At 37.8% G+C, this 17,862-nt stretch overlaps 1 protein-coding gene across 7 annotated transcripts in view; it reads right to left on the reverse strand.

Moving 5' to 3' along the window:
• The window catches only part of LOC150110591 (kinesin-like protein KIF14), a 716,770-nt gene that overhangs the window by 603,459 nt on the left and 95,449 nt on the right, over positions 1–17,862 (reverse strand). For all 7 annotated transcript variants that reach the window (XM_090399877.1, XM_090399854.1, XM_090399845.1 and 4 more), the window contains exon 6: positions 2,442–2,525. In XM_090399877.1, coding sequence (XP_090256003.1) covers positions 2,442–2,525 — 84 coding nt within the window. The remainder of the gene's footprint in view (positions 1–2,441; positions 2,526–17,862) is intronic.

Genomic DNA, 17,862 nt, shown 5'->3' on the forward strand with positions numbered 1-17,862 from the left:
ATCTGCACATAAAACCAAAAATCAACCAACCTAGCTGAATGTATTACATCAGACTAGTGACAACTACTGAATAGCTCATTTTATTTCAATGTATAGGACACATACATACAAGAAGGTACTGATATAAGCAATTACAGCATCACCCATCTAGCAATATGACATCCTCAAAATACACACTAAGCCAGGGCTATTTGTTCTCATGAGACAGCCTTTAAAAACTAAGTTCAGACACCTTTGTATTGCAAAAGTACAACACAAACGTTTGTGTTGCACACAAACTTTTTTTTTAGCCACCCTCTATAATACAAATAAAATACTGTATGCACCCCACCAATCCCTCCTGCATCAGAAAAGTTAGCTGAAGTTCTCTGCAAATACAACTTCCGTGCCACTTTCAAAGCTAGTCATTCAGCTAGCTACCTTCATCCATCCTCTTGCACATCCTGGAGTATATAAATTCCCTTATACCTGCAGTTTATCCTATTTTGGAGAGACTAATAGATAAACAGCTGCCTTGAAGAACACAAAAATTAAATCAGTGATCATCTGTATGACAAATCAAAACTGACAGACCATGTTCTGGATACTCCTGCACAGAGGATTAAATGGAAGAAGACATTGGTATTACATAGAATGCCACTATAGATCTGAGAGACTATTTTTAAATATCAGTATGGGCTATGAAGCACATCCAATCTCAACAAGTATGGCTACATTAATTTGTCAAAGCTCTGGGAGATGGAAATTCTGAGACCAGATAGCCTGACTTCTCCAAATTAACTTTATGGTTATCTGGCCCAAAAAAGGGTGCGGTGCTAGGACATTAGTTCATTTTCAGTTATAATCTGAACTGTTTGTACAACGATTTAATTAGGTGCTACATGCTTGTCACAGTTGTATTTTTGTGCTCTGAAGATGCACAAGATTGAACTAATAGTTTGCTGGTTTTCTAAGTTCGATAAATAAATTTTATTTTTTCTTTTCTTAGTGTTAACACCATGAAGCACTGTTACAAATAACCAACGACAATAAACCTTTCTCTATCTAATCCACTATAATAAACTACTCCTGTGATTCCTACAAAGTTTACTATAGTGAGTCAACCTTAATTCAGATGAGACGAAATTCATTAACTTTTGTTCAATTGTTAAAATCCATTCTCTAAATATGAAGATATTATAATAAGCCCTAGACCTACACACACTGACTACTGAATTAGAAATTTTTAATAGCATGTTGTACCTCCTTTAGCCCGAATTACAGCACATATGCGTTTGGTGGATTCCATAAGCTGCTGAATTGCATCTACAACATATAGGCATTCACCAGACAGTCCTTTAACAGGTTTAGATTTGACTGAAGAGGACTTTGCTCCCAGATCTGTTTTTCTAACAACTCCCATACATTCTCAATGGTTTCAGGCCTGGGCTTTGTGGTGGTCAGGGAACATGGTGCAAGTTGTCATTCTTGTTGAACCACTGCTGAACAATTCTTGCATGGTGGACAGTAGCACTGTCATTCATGAAACAACTGTCACCTTCTGGTAAAAAGTCAACATTGCAGGATGGACCCTGATCAGTAACAGCATCCAGATATTCCTTCAAAGACACCCAACTTTCCAGCAACATTAGGGGATCCATTCTATAAATATGTATAGAATGGATCCTGTTCTGTTAGTCATTATAAATATAATGACTAACAGAACATGCCTCACACAATTGACATCACCTCCAGAACCTTGAGCTGTTTTTACAAGACAAGCTGGGTTCATTGCTGGGGCTCTTGCTAAACTCTCTGCATATTGTCAGTTCAGATCAAAGTGTACTGTGACTCGAACCACGTAACTTTTTTCCAGTGTCCAATTATGGTGTTCCTTACAACACTGCAGACCAACTGATCTTCCTCAATTCCCTGCATAGTTCGGTGAGATATGGGTCAAGAACAGCTTTCGTTAAATGCTTTGGTCAATTGTTGCACACAGGAAGTTTTGTTTGTCCATACAAGCCTTCTCAGATGATGGCTATCTTGTTCCTGACACTGTCTTAGGACCATAGTTATGCCTCTTAGGCAAGTAATGCAACTTATTTTTCCACTGAATTAAATACTCAGAATATCTTATCTTTTGAGAAACCAGTCAGCTCTGCTGTTTTCAAAATCATGGCTCCAGACAAATAGGCATCCACAATGAGCCCTATATTGAAAGATCCTTTGTTTTTCCCATTGTGATCAACACTATTGATGATTACTGACCAGCAGCATTCTTAAATAGTTGCCTAGAACACATGGAGATGCATGTAACGAAGTATTTTACACATACGCTGAATAAGTGATGTTCACTTATAACTGCATAAAGGTTTCTAATTCAATGGCCAGTATATGTATATACAGATAAACCTGATATATAAAACTTTATTTCAAAATAAAACTGAGAAATTCATTACCTTCACATCTTTATATGAGCTGACAACATAACTGGAGAGATCAACAACATAGGGTCCTTTGATGGGATGCTCTCTGACACGCAACTATAAGCATAAATAGCACATATTATTAATGAAGCTTTTGAACATAATTTCAACTGGCATAGATTATTTATGGCAACATCATTCACACAAACTTGCTTCTTAAATACAGTCTTCTCAAAATACTCATACTTGAGGAGGCTGTAAAAACTTCATTATAATTTGTTACACATCAATAACTACATATCTCATGGAGTGTAGGCTTCGGAATAATTCATGATTGAATGAAGGTACAAATATGAAAATCTGTAGTGGCATGAAATAGCAAGCATTTAGCTAGTAAACTGTCAATAATATCAACAAATACATGAAAGTGAAATCAGTAAATTAAGCCTCCCTCTTCTTATATTGCTTTCTGAATGGACCATAATACCTAGAGACTAAGGCCAAAGGAAATAAAAAATATTCAGTAAAATATAAATAAGAATAAAAACATGCAATGTCATACAATACACTGCATGACATTGTAGTATACTAGTGGCCAAAATTGTGGAAACCTTTCGGAAAAAGTATATTTCTGAGGTTTGATGGCTCATAACACCACTTTTTTTTTTGCCGTAATACCATAAAATTATATATCAATGGAAAGATAATTTAATCAAGAATGTAATGCAATAACTTTTATGAAGGATTTTTTATTAGAACAGCAGTTATAAAGAAGAAAAGTGAAACATAGAAAAAATTAGATATACAAAAATTCTCACAATGTGAGTTAATACTTAGTTGGGTAACCTTTAGCATTAATTACGACCTTACAACACCTTCCCATGGAGTGAACCAATTTTTTAGTTCTGCAGCTGTTAAAATGTGAAACCAAGATTGAATTATTGCTTCTATTAATTGGGTTGCTTCTGACTAACAACTTTCTTTAGTCAGCTCCATAGATTTTCGACTGGGTTAAGGTCTGGGCTATTCCCAGGCCATTTCAGCAGTGGAATATGATTATCTTGAAAGCACTTTTGGCACACAGCAGCAACATGACATGGAGCTGAATCCTGTTGAAATATAAATGCTTCATTATCTTGGAAAAGATCATGTGTGGAAGGCTTCGGTTTGGGCTCAAGTATTTCATTTATGTATTTTGGGGCATTTATATTCCCATTAATCGCGCAAATTCTGCCCACACCTTTTGATGTCATACAACCCCCAGATCATAACACTAAGTGGGTGTTTCATGGTAGGTGTAATGTGCAATCAGGATACAAATCTTCTCTGATTCATGCCATCACTACCAAAACAGGGAGATTTTAGTCTCATCACTCCAAACAGCACTGTCCCATTGTTCAGCTAACATGGGTTTTAGCCCAGTTTAATCTTTTCAACCTTTGTTTGAGAGATAAAAATGGCTTTTTTCATGGAATTCTAGCATTTAGACCCACTCAAGGAAACCTTAGAGCTAATCCAAGCTAAATTTCCTCCCGATATCTCAGCCCTATTTCAGTTCACAATGAACTCAGGCTATTTCATTTGGCAGGGAAAATTCTACAAACAAATAGAGGGGACAGCCATGGGTTCACCACTCTCCCCACCCTTGGTCAATTTCTTTATGAAAACTTTTGAAGAGAAAGCCTTAAACTCTGCCCCACAAAAACCAACCATATGGCTTCACTACATTGATGATGTGTTTACTATTTGGCCACATGGCTCTGATACACTCCTCTCCTTCTTAACACACTTAAACAACTAACATCCTAGAATTAAGTTCATCCTGGAAAAAGAGGAAACCATCAGCCTCCCTTTCCTAGACACACTAGTCACCTGCCAGTCTAATGGAACCTTGATTTTCTCAGTTTATAGAAAACCCACCCATACAGGCAGATACATTCACCAATCCCACCATCCCCCCTCACAACAATATGGAGTTATTAAGGCACTATACAACAGGGCTAAACTAATCTGTTCAAACGACAATACCTTAACCAATGAACTAAATCACATCCTCAACACTTTCTCAGCCAATGGCTACCTCCCCAAAAAAATCCAAAAAATATTGAAACCAGTAAACCACAACCCCCCCCCTCCCCTTCACAACAAGGATTACTCTAAATCCATCACCATTCCCTACATCCAAGGCACTTTGGAAAAAATTACAAAAATCTTAAAAAGACATGACTTGACCTCTTGTTACAGACCATATAGAAAATTGGCATCCCTTATCTGCTCCACTAAAGACCAACCACTCCCCCTAGACCTACCTGGTGTACACCAGGTCCTTTGCAGCTGTAAGTTGTCCTACTTTGTTTGGCCAAACAGGCAGGACAGCAAATATCAGAATTTCAGAACACAAGGACTACATTTGGTTTCACCAGCAGCCACTCTGGTCTTGCAGACCATGCTCTGGATACATGCCACAGAATACGGTGAAAGAAAGCCACAATAATACATCGTAGCAAGTTCAAATTTGAAAGACGATTCATGGAATTAGCCTCAGCCCTAAGAAACATGCCAAACTTCAACAAATTTGGTTGCATGAGGACTTTTAGGAAAACCATAGCTTCCTCGTTTTGTTTCTCATTTGCTGTGTTTAGTGCCTGCGTGCACGTGTCTTTACTGTAAGTTCCTTTGAAGAATGGCAACGTGACGTTGCCGAAATATTGGAAATATATAAAAGTTTAATTTAATGTATATTCTATTGTACATTGTAATTTCCTTAAGTTATTTAGTAAGCATGTGTAATAAATGTCTAAGCCTTTCTACGAGAAATAGCTAATTCCTCAGAACTCTGCAAACAACTAGTTCACAATTACTTAGAAGTACGGCTTTCCAACTTCACTACTGTTCTTTATGCTAACAAACTATAGGATCAGCAATCTTTGCCTTAAATTTCACAATCTAGGAAAGTTCTAGATAAATTTTACTTGCTACCTTGTCAGCCAGTTCAGTATACATGATCCTAGCGATCGTGAACATGTTCTACTTTCCGGTTAAAACCACACACGGCCACTATTTCACGGCAATGATGATACAGCATACTCAGAGATCATCAAGGAACTTAGCGATGGGACTTCTGGAATAGACCATCACTGCTGTTACAAACCTCCTATCATCGTCAGACTTCTGCTGGTAGGACATGACTCCCTGTCCTTGGAACTGCTGGACACACAGGAACCTCCTCGAAGCGAGAGCCAGGAACAGAGCAATTTTGTCCCTCGATTTCTCCCTTTTATCCTACTCTCCCGACCTTGGAACTTCCTCCGATTAAATTGCCTGGATTTTCTTGGAGGGGTTTTCTCTGCCAACTCGATGTCACTGAGTTCTGGCAGGAAAACCTATAACCTGTTGACCTTTGCAATTTTCGCTAGCCTCAGCTCTATATGTCTAATCCTGTCTGAGCTATTTCTTTGTTTGTACAATTTCAGTGGTTCTTAAATATTTTAAGATTTTATCAGATTCAATACACCATAAATGAGTTAAATGTTAATTAAATTACAAGTATTTTATATTGATTTTATTTCCTAAAATCAGTATAGAAAAACTTTATTCTAAATTCTTTCTATAGAAGATTTTACAGTAACTTATAAGTTTCTAACATATTCCCTCTCCTCCACCTGTCAGCTAAATTCTGTAACCCAATCTTCAATCTATCCTCATAGAGAACATTGTACAGACTTGTCACCAGCTTGGTCACTCATCTTTGAATCCTCTTCACCTCCTCCCAATCCCCAAGAAATGCAAGTGACCGAATCTGTACATAATAGTCAACATGTGGCAGAATCATAACCTCATAAAGAGGGATAATAACCTCCCGATCTTTACTTGTCAATGTGCTCTTCAACATCCAAGTAATCCTCTCAGCTATTTTGCTGACTCTTTCAATATGTCCTCTAAACTTCAAATCTCTGTCCACCATCACTCCCAGATTCATAGCCTCATCAATTTCCTGTAATCCTTTCATCTCAAAGTGCATTACCTTACATTTTACATTAAATTGACAACTATTGTCCTTTGCACACAGTGCCAATTTATTTAAGTCACCCTGCAAGATATCTATATATCTTTATCAGGTATTGCTCTCCCCAATTTTGCATCATCAAACTATTGAATATCTCTTTTCAAATCTGCTATATCATTAATGTACAGATTAAAGAGTAGTGGTCCTAGTACAAAGACCTGGGAAACTCCACTAGTCACTCTCATTCGCCTTGATTCCACTCCACCATACATGAACCTCATGTCTATCAGTTATCCCTCTATCCATGCCACCAACCTCATATTCATTGCCATTTACTCACTTATGTAAGCAAATGGGAATGCTTTCAATTTCCTGTAATCTAGTACCATTGACATGATACGAAATATGCAATCCTTTCATCCCAAAGTGCATTATCTTACATTTTACATTAAACTGACAACCATTGTCCTTTGCATGCAGTGCCAATTTATTGGTCCTAGTATAAATTTCAAAATTCACATATTTATGAATAAAATTACTGAGGCAGTATATTACAAATCCATGCTACCCCTCTAGAGAGTATTATATTCCTAGCCAACCATTCCTGAATTTAACTTTTAAGCAACTTTTCCTAATACTTTAACCACCACTCCAGAAATATAATTAGTCTGTAATTTGCTACTTTTGTCTTGGAGCAACTTTCATGTAATGGAACTATCTTAGCCTCTTTCCACTCCCTTGGAACCTTACCAGAGCTGAAACTTACATTGAACAACTTCATCAGCATCACTAGAGTTCACTTGCACATGCTCATAGCAGATGAGCTGACATATGGTCCAGGCCCGCTACTGTATTCACATTGATGTTTTTCAATATACTGAGTACATCCAATTCACCTACCTCAATTATCACATCAGTCTCTATCACTTCATTAACAAAGTCAGCACCTGGATGATATACCCTTGCAAAGTGATCACTCGGTAACTGAACTATTTCTTCTGCTTTTGTCGCTTTCCTACCACTGGCAGTAAGTAAAGTTCTCTTTCCCTTATTCTTTCTCTTACTTGCTACACAGCAAAAAACTCTTTTGGATTTACTTTTGCCTGCTTAGCTAATTTTCTCTCAAGATCTGATTTGGCCTTCCTTACCATATTTGTTACTCGTCTTGCTTGTGCTTCATAGCACTCATGAGCATGCTGATTACCTTTTTGTTTATATTCCTTTCAAAATGTTTTTTTTTTCTTCTTTTTTTTTTGTAGCTCCTGCTTTATGTTGTTACTCATCCACTTGATCCCTACTCAGTTTATTCTCCTGATTATGGGTGTGCAGATGCTGATGTTATCCTCGTAAATAAATTGTTAAATTTTGTGATCTTTGTAAACTTCATAAGAGAATTTACTTGATCACAATTTAACAAGTAGAAACCTTAATAAGAAAATCGTGCTTGCATCTAAATATAAAATGAAATAAATATATTGAAAAGAATAATTGTTAACTCATAAGAACATTGATTGTATAATATTGGAAAAATTAGATAATTAATTGACAGTATTTAGTTATAAGAATTTTGCGTGTAAAAGACTTGCTTGTTATACACTTGAAACAAGAGATTGTAAGTTATGCTAATTCTTAGAAAAAATAGGTGAGCTAATAGAGTTTGATAAAGCTGACTCATAGGGTTACCTAGAACCGAAGTAAAGTCCAAGGTCACGGTTCCTGATTTAGACAATGCCGCGGGTCAGTCGCGTGAACACGGCCCACCAAAGATGGAAGGTTCAGCAGGGAGAGGCCACCCTAACAGGTTACGAGCACGTATCCTAATGTTGGGGGGGGGGGGGTTAATTGCAGGAGGTGCCGGTAGAGTCATAATATAAAAGGGTTAGGACCCCCCCCCCGACAGTGAGACATGGTTGGAAGAGAATGACATCCTGGCAGGAATAGAGATGGAAGTGTACGATGTGTTTTGTGAGGACAGAGGGGTAAAAAAGGAAGGGGGAGTGCTATTGATGATAGAGAAAGAGTTATGTCCATATAAAGTAGAGATGCAAGAGGGAAATAGTGCCAGTGGTTTTGAGGCAGTGTGGTGTGAGATAGAAATGAATGGAATCAAATACTTGGTGGGATGTTGTTATAGACAAGGTAATGTGGATGGTGGTGATAATGAAATGTACAATCAAATTAGCCAATTAAATAAAAAAAGGGTGATCCTTATGGGTGATTTTAATTATGGCAATATAGACTGGAATGATGAGATAGCAACTGGAAGTAAAGAAAATGAGTTTCTTGAGTTTTTGAGGGATAACTACCTCAGACAGTATGTAACAGAGGGCACACGAGGATTGAGGGTCTTGAATTTGGTCATCTCATCAGAGGATGTAATTGTAAATGAGGCGTCAAATCATCCACCAATTGGTGAGAATAACCATGAGGTGATTACCTGGGTGGTTGCCAGCAGTGCGAGGACCTCTGTGAGAAAAGGGTATATGTGGAACTACAAGGGAGATGATTATGAAGAGCTCAAGAGATAGCTTGCGGGTGTAGCGTGGAATGAGGAGTTAGCTGGAAAAGAGATCAATGCAGCTTGGGGGATTTTCAAAAACTGTTTAGTAGATGCAATGTATTCCAAGGATGAGAAGGTTAAATAAGGTGGGTGTAAGATGGATGAATAAAGAGATTAAGCATGCGATATAGAGAAAAAGGGCATTGTGGAGGCAGCATAAGAGAAGTGGAAATAACCAATTCCATGAGGTCTACAAAGACCAAGCAAGAAGGATGACTTGGTTGGTGAGGGTAGCTAAAGAGAGGTATGAACAGCAGTTGACTAATGAAGCCAAAAAGAATCCTAAGGAGTTCTTTCGATATGTAGCCAGCAAAAGAAAGAATAATTATGGAAGGATGACATTGATTGGAGAAAATGGTATAAAGACAGCTGATGCAGAATGTGTGGTGGAGATACTTAATGAGCAGTTCATAAAGATCTTTCAATCTTGTGAATGTGACTTCATGGAGGGATTGAGAGCAGTTGATGATGGGGAGGAGAGACTGACTGTAGGTGAGCAAGAGGTGTATGGGGAGTTGAGTAAACCAGATGTTAATAAGGCTGTGGGACTTGATAATATATCACCACGTATTCTGAAAGAATGTGCCAGGGAGTTGATATCTGCCTTGACATATTTTTTTAATATGAGTCTTGCACTTGGTCAAGTTCCTAAGGAGTGGAAGGAGGGCAAGATTGTGCCACTTCATAAAGGAGGTGATCGAATTCAAGCATCAAACTATAGGCCTATCTGTGTGTCAGGTGTTGTGGTTAAGTTGTTGGAGAAGCTTGTGAGAACTACGATCCAGAGTTGGGTCAATAACAATGGTATTATCTTTGATGGACAGCATGGATTTACTAAAGGGAGGTCATGTTTTAGTAATCTACTTACTTATTACAATAAAGTGACTGCTTCCTTGGACAGAGGAAAAGGATACACAGTAATATACTTAGATTTTGCAAAGGCTTTTGATAGAGTACCTCATGATAGTCAGTCAAACTAGAGCAGATGGGGTTGGATATTAGACTGGCGCATTGGATTGGAGACTGGCTATCTGATAGGTATCAACAAGTTGTGCATGGGGGAGCGATATCCAGGAAAAGGAAAGTCACTAGTAGAGTGCTTCAGGGATCTGTTTTAGGTCCACTACTGTTTAACTTGTATATTAATGATATAGGTAAAGATTTGGATGGAGATATTCAGTTATTTGCAGATGATGCAAAGTTGGGACGAACCATGAAGTGTAGTGAAGATGTTGTGGCCTTACAGGAACACTTGAATAGATTGAGTGATTGGGTACAGAAATGGGGATGTGAGTTCAATGTTGCAAAATGTAAGGTTTTAAAATTTGGAAAAAAAACATGGGATGCAGAATTTATGCTTGGTGAGAATATATTGTTGGAGGTAGAGGAAATAAGAGATTTGGGGGTGAAAGTGGATAAGGATCTAAAATTTAGGGGACACATCGCCAAAATTGTGAAGACAACACAAAAGCTTCTGGGAATGATGCAGAGGACATTGCCATGTAGAAGTAGGGAGATTCTTATTCCATATAAGGCTTTGATTAGGCCACACATGGACTACTGAGCCTAGATTTGGTCACTGGGTTTTCAGAAGGATGAAGAGATGTTGGAAAGGGTCCAAAGGAGACTGACTAAGGTAGTTTCTGACCTCTGGAATGTCGAGTATGAGGAAAGATTGAGAAGGTGTAATTTGCAGAGTCTGGTGGACAGGAGAAGAGGGGAAATATGATAGAGACCTACAAGTTGGTAAGGGGTTGTTATAGGATCAATGTTGGAGAAGTTTTACAGAGAATAGTGGGAGATCAGGGGAGAAGCAGAGGTCATCCCTGGAAACTGTATAAAGAGGATGTGAGTAGGGGGAGTGAGACGCAGGTTTTTTTTGTGCAGAGCTGTGAATGATTGGAATGCCTTGCCTGAGAATGCGGTGTCTGCAAAGAGTTTGACTGTGTTTAAAACACGGTATGATGAGCTGTGTGTGTGAGATAAAAGGACCTCCCAGATGAGTCTTTGACTCTATGAGGTCTTGGGGTGGTAATAATAATAATAACTTTTTGTTGAACCATTAGTAGCAGAGGCTCTACCAATCAACCAACTTTTGCTGGCTGTTAAAACCAATTTCAACTTGTGGCTCTGATAGCTCCTCAGAAATAAAACAGTTGATCAAAGACTATATGAGAGTTCTGATAAAAATCAGAGAAGTGAACAGTAGCAGAATCATTAAAACTGGAGATGTTATAAGGAAACTTGATTTTGCTAGCATGTGGTATGGTCATTTTGAGAATGTGAGAGGAAAGGTTGGTAAAACAAGTGTTTGATACCAGTATGGCAGGAAAAAGACCAGAAAGACCAAGATCTAATAGATTAATGCAGTTAGAAGCGCCTTCATAACAGAAATACAGGAGCTGACAATATTGGAGTACTGACAGATAAGACTAATTTTGAAGAGAGGACCATTTTAAAGGACAATTTCCAGTCAGAAGTAAAATCATGATTGAAAATAAAATTTTAGAACAAATTAATACCTTGGATGTGATGTATCATATACAAAAGAAGCTGATGTTGACATCAAAATTCAAATTTTCAAACCTAGCGAAGTTTAAAAGCATACAAGAATAAGAGTTTACAGAATTTTGGCAAGAACTCCGCTACATAGAAGTAAATTATGGACCATAAAAACTGCAAAAGAAAAAAGAATAGAAAATGGAGAAATGAAATTCCTGTGAATGACAGCAGGTTATACTCTCGGGGACAAAAGAAGCACCACAGAAATACGTAAAGAACTAAAAATAGACTCGGTACTGGGCAAAGTATATGAATACCGAAAGAAGTGTATTGAACATATCGAAAGAATGGACAGTTCAATACTCAAAAATATACTCTGATACTACCCAGTTGGAGGATATACAAGTTAGAGATGACTAAGGAAAAGATGGTGGAACAGACCACTGGGCCTAAATCCCAGTAAGGATGATGACGATGAATAATTTAAAATATACCAACCAAATATAGGATTTTTGTTAATCATTGACTTCTGCTATATCATGCAAAACATGATATATCAAAGAAATTACCACAATTTGTGGAATGGGCACTAACAACGTGAAGAATAAATAAGAATCCTTTCCTTTAGTGTTGCACTGTGATCAGCATTCATTTCAGACAAACTATGGAAACTACAACTGCGTTAGAAATAATTATTTTAATTTCCCTACTTTTCAACCTTCATATTAAGGTCATCATCTGGAGTACACACACACACACATATATATATAAATAAAGAGAGAATGATTTGATCAATGGTTATACTACTGACCTAACCTTTAGTGAAAAAAAAATAACAAAATAGAAACAAAATAAAATAACTACATCAAAGCTATATTCTGTTTATGACAACATCAGAGAAAAGTTTTTTCCCATAGATAGTTTTATGACAGGGTTTCTGACCTAATGTCCAATCCTCACCTTCTCGTGGAGCACCCTGTTAAGTATCTACCTGGATAGTGAACAAACGAGGATAGGCTGGCAATTTGGGATTTAGCCGACCAAATTGTATTCTCATTGGCTTAAACCAAAATATCAAATGATGGTACAACATTGACAAAATTTCATGCCAGCTGGAGCATCGCCCAGTTAAACAAGGCCTCCATTGTTTTCACCAGGGAACGAGGGCAAACAGCAAAAAGTCAGCTACTGGAACAAATCCTAAAACCCAACCCAACTCAACATCAGAGTTCAAGATCGGTACTATCAACATAAGACGCCTGAATGGCAAAGAAATGGAGATAGCCGAGAAATTAGATAAGTACCAGATCGACATAATAGGGATGACTGAAACAAAAAAGACAAACTGGAGCGATCTTTCTGAACAATAAATACAAAATGTTATATTCAGGCAATGACATTTAAGGAAAAGACAGAGTAGCCATAGTATTCAACACTAAATATGAGGCTAATCTTCTTGAATGGCAGCAGTCTAAAGTACAGTGATGTGGGCAAATATGAGAATGGGGAACTGGACAATGAGACTTATTTGTGCCTATGGTCACACAGAAGGTTCTACTAAGGTAGAAGTGGAGGAATTTGAGGCTTTAGAGAAAGCAACTGACACAATGAAAAAGGAAAAGTTGGTCCTTGTTGGGGATCTAAATAGCAGAGTAGAATATGACTGTCATATATATAAAAATGTTTGGAGAAAAATTAGAGAAAAGATCAAAGCTAATAATAATAGCAAATACCTGTTGGATTTCTGCTCAGGATATGGACTGGTTATTACTAACACCATGTTCCAACATAAAAATGTGCACAAATTCGCATGGAGAGAAGAGGCAAGGAATAAGAAAAGTCTCACTGACTATGTTATTGTAGATAGTGATGTTTTCCCCCCGGTGCAGGACACCAGAGTGTACAGAGGATTTGAAATTGGAAGTGATCACCATTTCGTCTTGAGTAGGATAAAACTGAATTTCATATTGAAACGAAGAACATGTAAGAAAGTTTTAAAGCGAATGTTGAGCAGCTCTCAGATGTGAACTGCAGACTAAAATACACAAAGATTATTGAAGAAAAAATGAAAGAGTTTGAGAACAGGAACCAAACCTTGGGAATTCAGTGGAAAGCCCTGAAGAAAACACTGATTGATTCAGCCAGAGAGACATGTGGTGAGGTTGTCTGCAAAGATAGAAAAATCAGAACTCTATGGCAGACACAGGAAGTAAAAGAGAACAGTGAAGGAAAAGAAGAAAGCATAGCAAAAGTTCTTGGCAAATAAGTCAGCTTGTGCGCTTAGAGAATACTGAGACAAATGTAAGGTAAACACTGTAAAAATAGCTAAACAAATATCCTGGGAGGACTTTGGCAAGAAAATAAGAAATAAAGAAGAAGATAAACATAGAAGATAAAGGTTAGAAAAACATTAGAAAAAGATATCCTTGACATATGGAGTAATTAATTCAAAAATTTGCTAAATGAAACAAGCAGTGATGACAGCACAGCAGGAAAAACACTCACCAGTTAGGAATACATGTTCATGCTTGAAGTAGAAAAAGCTATCAAAAGCCTATAATGTGGAAAGGCAACAGGAGTGGATGATATTCAACCAGAAATGCTAACGTATTGAGGTATAAAAATCTTACAGTGGCTGCACTGCATAATTTAGGAGGTCTGGACAGAGGGATGAATTCCAGATGATTGGAATAGAGTTCTCATAGTACCCATATATATAAAAAGAGAAATAAAACTGAATGTGACAACTGCAGACGTATTTCATTACTGAGTGTTCCTGGTAAGATATCATCATCAACAACAACAACAACCATGGGTCCAATGCCCGTAGGTATCTGCTGCCATCTCGATATGATTCTTCCATTGCATTCTATTATGTGCAAGATGACTCAGTTTGTGTACAGAGTTTCCACACCATTTGAAGATGTCATCGCCCCATTCTCTGTTTGGTCTTCCTCTTTTGTTCTTTCCTTCAATTATTCCAAACAGCAACGTTTTTATTTTCCTCTCATCGTTCATTCTACATATATGGCCAAATAGATGGAGTTTCCTTTTGATTATTTTCTGGATCAGGTTTTCTTTTGATTGTATTCATCTGTAGATTTCCTCACTTCCTGTATCCAGCTTATTCTCAAGATCTTTCTATAGCACTTCCTCTCAAATGCCAATATCCTCCTTTCAGATTCTCTCAGGAGTATCCAGGCCTCGCATTCATAGAGCATGCTGCTGAAGATACAGGTTTCTACAACGTGCAGTTTAGTTTGCATCTTCATAGCTCGGCTCTTCCATATTTTGTCCATGGCTTTTAAAATAGTTGTTGCTCTGACTATTCTAATTTTATCTCTTTTTCGGGGTCCAAGTCATGTGTCATCCAAGATATGTAAAGTGTTCCACATTTTCCAGTTGATATCTGTCTATCGTAACTCTGTTCAGTAACTCCTGCTGTCCGAATATCATTGTTTTAGTTTTTTCAAAGTTGACATTTAGTCCATATCTGTTTCCTTCTGTGTATAGTGTTTGCAATGTCTCTGTTCCAGCCTTGCTGCATCTTCTTCAATCAGGACGATGTCATCTGCAAAGCAGACTTGGTTTATTCTCATGCCATTTATAGAAATGCCTCCATCTTCTTCTTTAATCTTATCTAGTGTTCTTCCCAGATGTGCGATGAAGATGATTGGTGATATTGGGTCCCCTTGTCTTGTGCCTCGACTAGTGACAAACCAATCTCCAGTCTCACCTGCTATCCTAATTTTTGCTTGTGCTTGGTTGTTTATATCTTTCAGCAGGTGGATCAATTTATTGTCCACACCATAGGATTCCAAGACAGCCCATGTTATATTTTGATCAATATTATCAAATGCTTTTTGGAAGTCCATGAAACAGCAATATATCGTTTTGTTCTTTCTTCGAGCTTTCTCTGCTTAGTGAGAGTATTTGTTGCACTGTACTTCAATCTTGTCGAAATCCGGCTTGCTCATCCGGAAGATGTGCCTCCATATCCTCCTTCAGGCGTTCTGTTAGTATTTTCATCAGCACTTTGCCAAGATGACTCATTAATGTAATAGTTCTGTAATTGGTGCATTCTAAAGCACTGCCTTTCTAAGGAGAACAACCAAGACTGATTTTTTCCACTCTTCGGGGGCATATCCTGATCTCCATATTTCATTACATAGCTGATATATTTCTTTTTCAACTGATTCACCCCCATATTTTAGTATCTCGCCTATTATGTTGTCATTTCCAGGACTCTTGTTGTTCTTGAAATGTTTTATAGCCTTATTCACCTCCTCTTCCAAGATGTCATTTTCAAAGATCTCTGCTGGTGGAGAGATTGCTTTTAGTTCTTTGATTACTTCTGTTGCAGTATCATTTAGTTGGTTTTTATATAGTGTGCTGCAATATCTTGTCCATCTATGTATGATTTCTGTCTTATCCATTAATACTTTACCATTTTCATCTTTGACTGCTACTGATCTTGTTTGCCACTTCCTATTGACATTTCTTATAAGTTTGCAGACCTCTCTAGTTTTGTGTTCTCCATAGTACTGTTCAATGTCTTTGCACTGGTCCTCCAACCATTTAGCTTTATCAGCTTCTTTCCATACTTCATTGCATTTTTGATGGTATAACTCATCTGCTCCTCTGAATTATCTCTTTTAAGTTTCAGTTCTCTTTTCTCTTGTACCAATTTTTGGGTTTCCTGAGTTATCCATTTCTTGTTGATCTTTTCTCTTTCAGGAATTACTTTACTGTTGTTTTTTTTTAGCTGTAGTCAGTCGTTCTGCTCCTATATTTATATTTTGTTTTTCACTTGCGGTATTAATCTTAGTTTCCAATATGTTCTGATATGCTGTTCTTAGCCTGTCTTCATTTAGTTTTGAGATGTCTCTAGCTTTTTGGAACTTTTGGTAAGATATATGCAAGTATTATTATTATGGGTGATTCCAAGGAGTCCTTAGGCTCATCGAGGGAGGCCCTAAATATCATGTCCATCACAACTATTCGACATTCACACAGTATCTATCATATCTCGCCTTGAACTCATTCACTGTCATAGCACCCACAACTCTGGCAGCTTATTCCACTCATTCCCCACTTTAAAAGTAAAAAACCTAGTTCTAACACCCTTACTAACCACACTCTTGCCCAGCTTCCATGGATGTCCCCTAGTCCTCCCACCACCAGTCCTGTTCTCAAAAAATCCTCTGAATTAATCCTATAAAAACCATTCAGCAATTTGAATGTCTCAATCATATCTCCCCTTTTCTGCCTATCAACCAATTTTTGCAAACCACAAATCCTCAACCTGTTCTCATAAGGTTCATTCCCTAGACCTGCTATCATCTTGGTCACTCGCCTCTGGATCCTCTCAACTTCCTCCCCCTCAAGAAGAAACCTAGGTGACCAAATCTGGGCACAGTACTCGAGATGGAGTACTATCAAGGCTCGATACAGAGGAACAATAACTTGCTTGTCTCTGCTCGTCAAAGTATTCTTCAGTATTCAAGTGATTTGATGAGCTGATTTAGCCACTTTTGCAATGTACCCCCTAAACTTCAACACCCTATCCACCAACACTCCCAAGTACCTGGCCTCATCAATCTCCTGGAGTACAGTTCCAACAATATGATATACTGCTGCTAATCTTTTCACCCCAAAAATGCATAACCTTACATTTTGCCACATTAAATTGGCATCCATTCTCCTCAGCCCAGACCTCTAAACTATCCAAATCATCCTGCAAAATTTTGACATCTTCTGCATTCACTATTGCCCTACCCAACTTTGCATCATCAGCGAACAAATGAACCGTTCCTCTCAGATCCTTCCCTATATTGTTAATGAACAATATAGGGAAGGATCTGAGTGACAGCAGTGGCCCAAGAACAGAACCCTGCAGCACACCACTAGTCACAGGTCGTCTTTTGGACTCTACTCCTGAGTAAACTACTCTCTGATATCTCTCCATCAACCACCCTCCATTCCATCTCACCAACCCTATATCCATTCCCATATGTTGCAGTTTACGGATTAGAATTCCATGTGGTATCCTGTCAATTAGCAATCAAAACTTTACTATAGTAACAGGCGATTTTAATGCCAAAGTAAGTCATCCCATTCACTAAATAGATACAATAGGGCCATACATATATGGTACAAGTAGCAACTCAGGAATGGCTCTTACAGAATTCTCTATCAGTAACAACCTTCATGTTATGAATACATTTTTTAAGAAAGCCCTCAAAAGAAAATGGACATGGAGAAGTTCAAACGGAGAAATAAAAAATGAAATAGATTATATACTGTGTAATAATAAAGAAATAGTTCAAGATACTTCAGTACTAAATCAAGTAAAAACAGGAAGTGACCACAGACTGGTCAGAGCC

Source organism: Typopeltis vanoorti, chromosome 1, assembly GCF_054136105.1.
Source record: "Typopeltis vanoorti isolate ZY-2024b chromosome 1, IOZ_Tvanoo_1.0, whole genome shotgun sequence".
NCBI classification, from domain to species: Eukaryota; Metazoa; Arthropoda; class Arachnida; order Uropygi; family Thelyphonidae; genus Typopeltis; species Typopeltis vanoorti.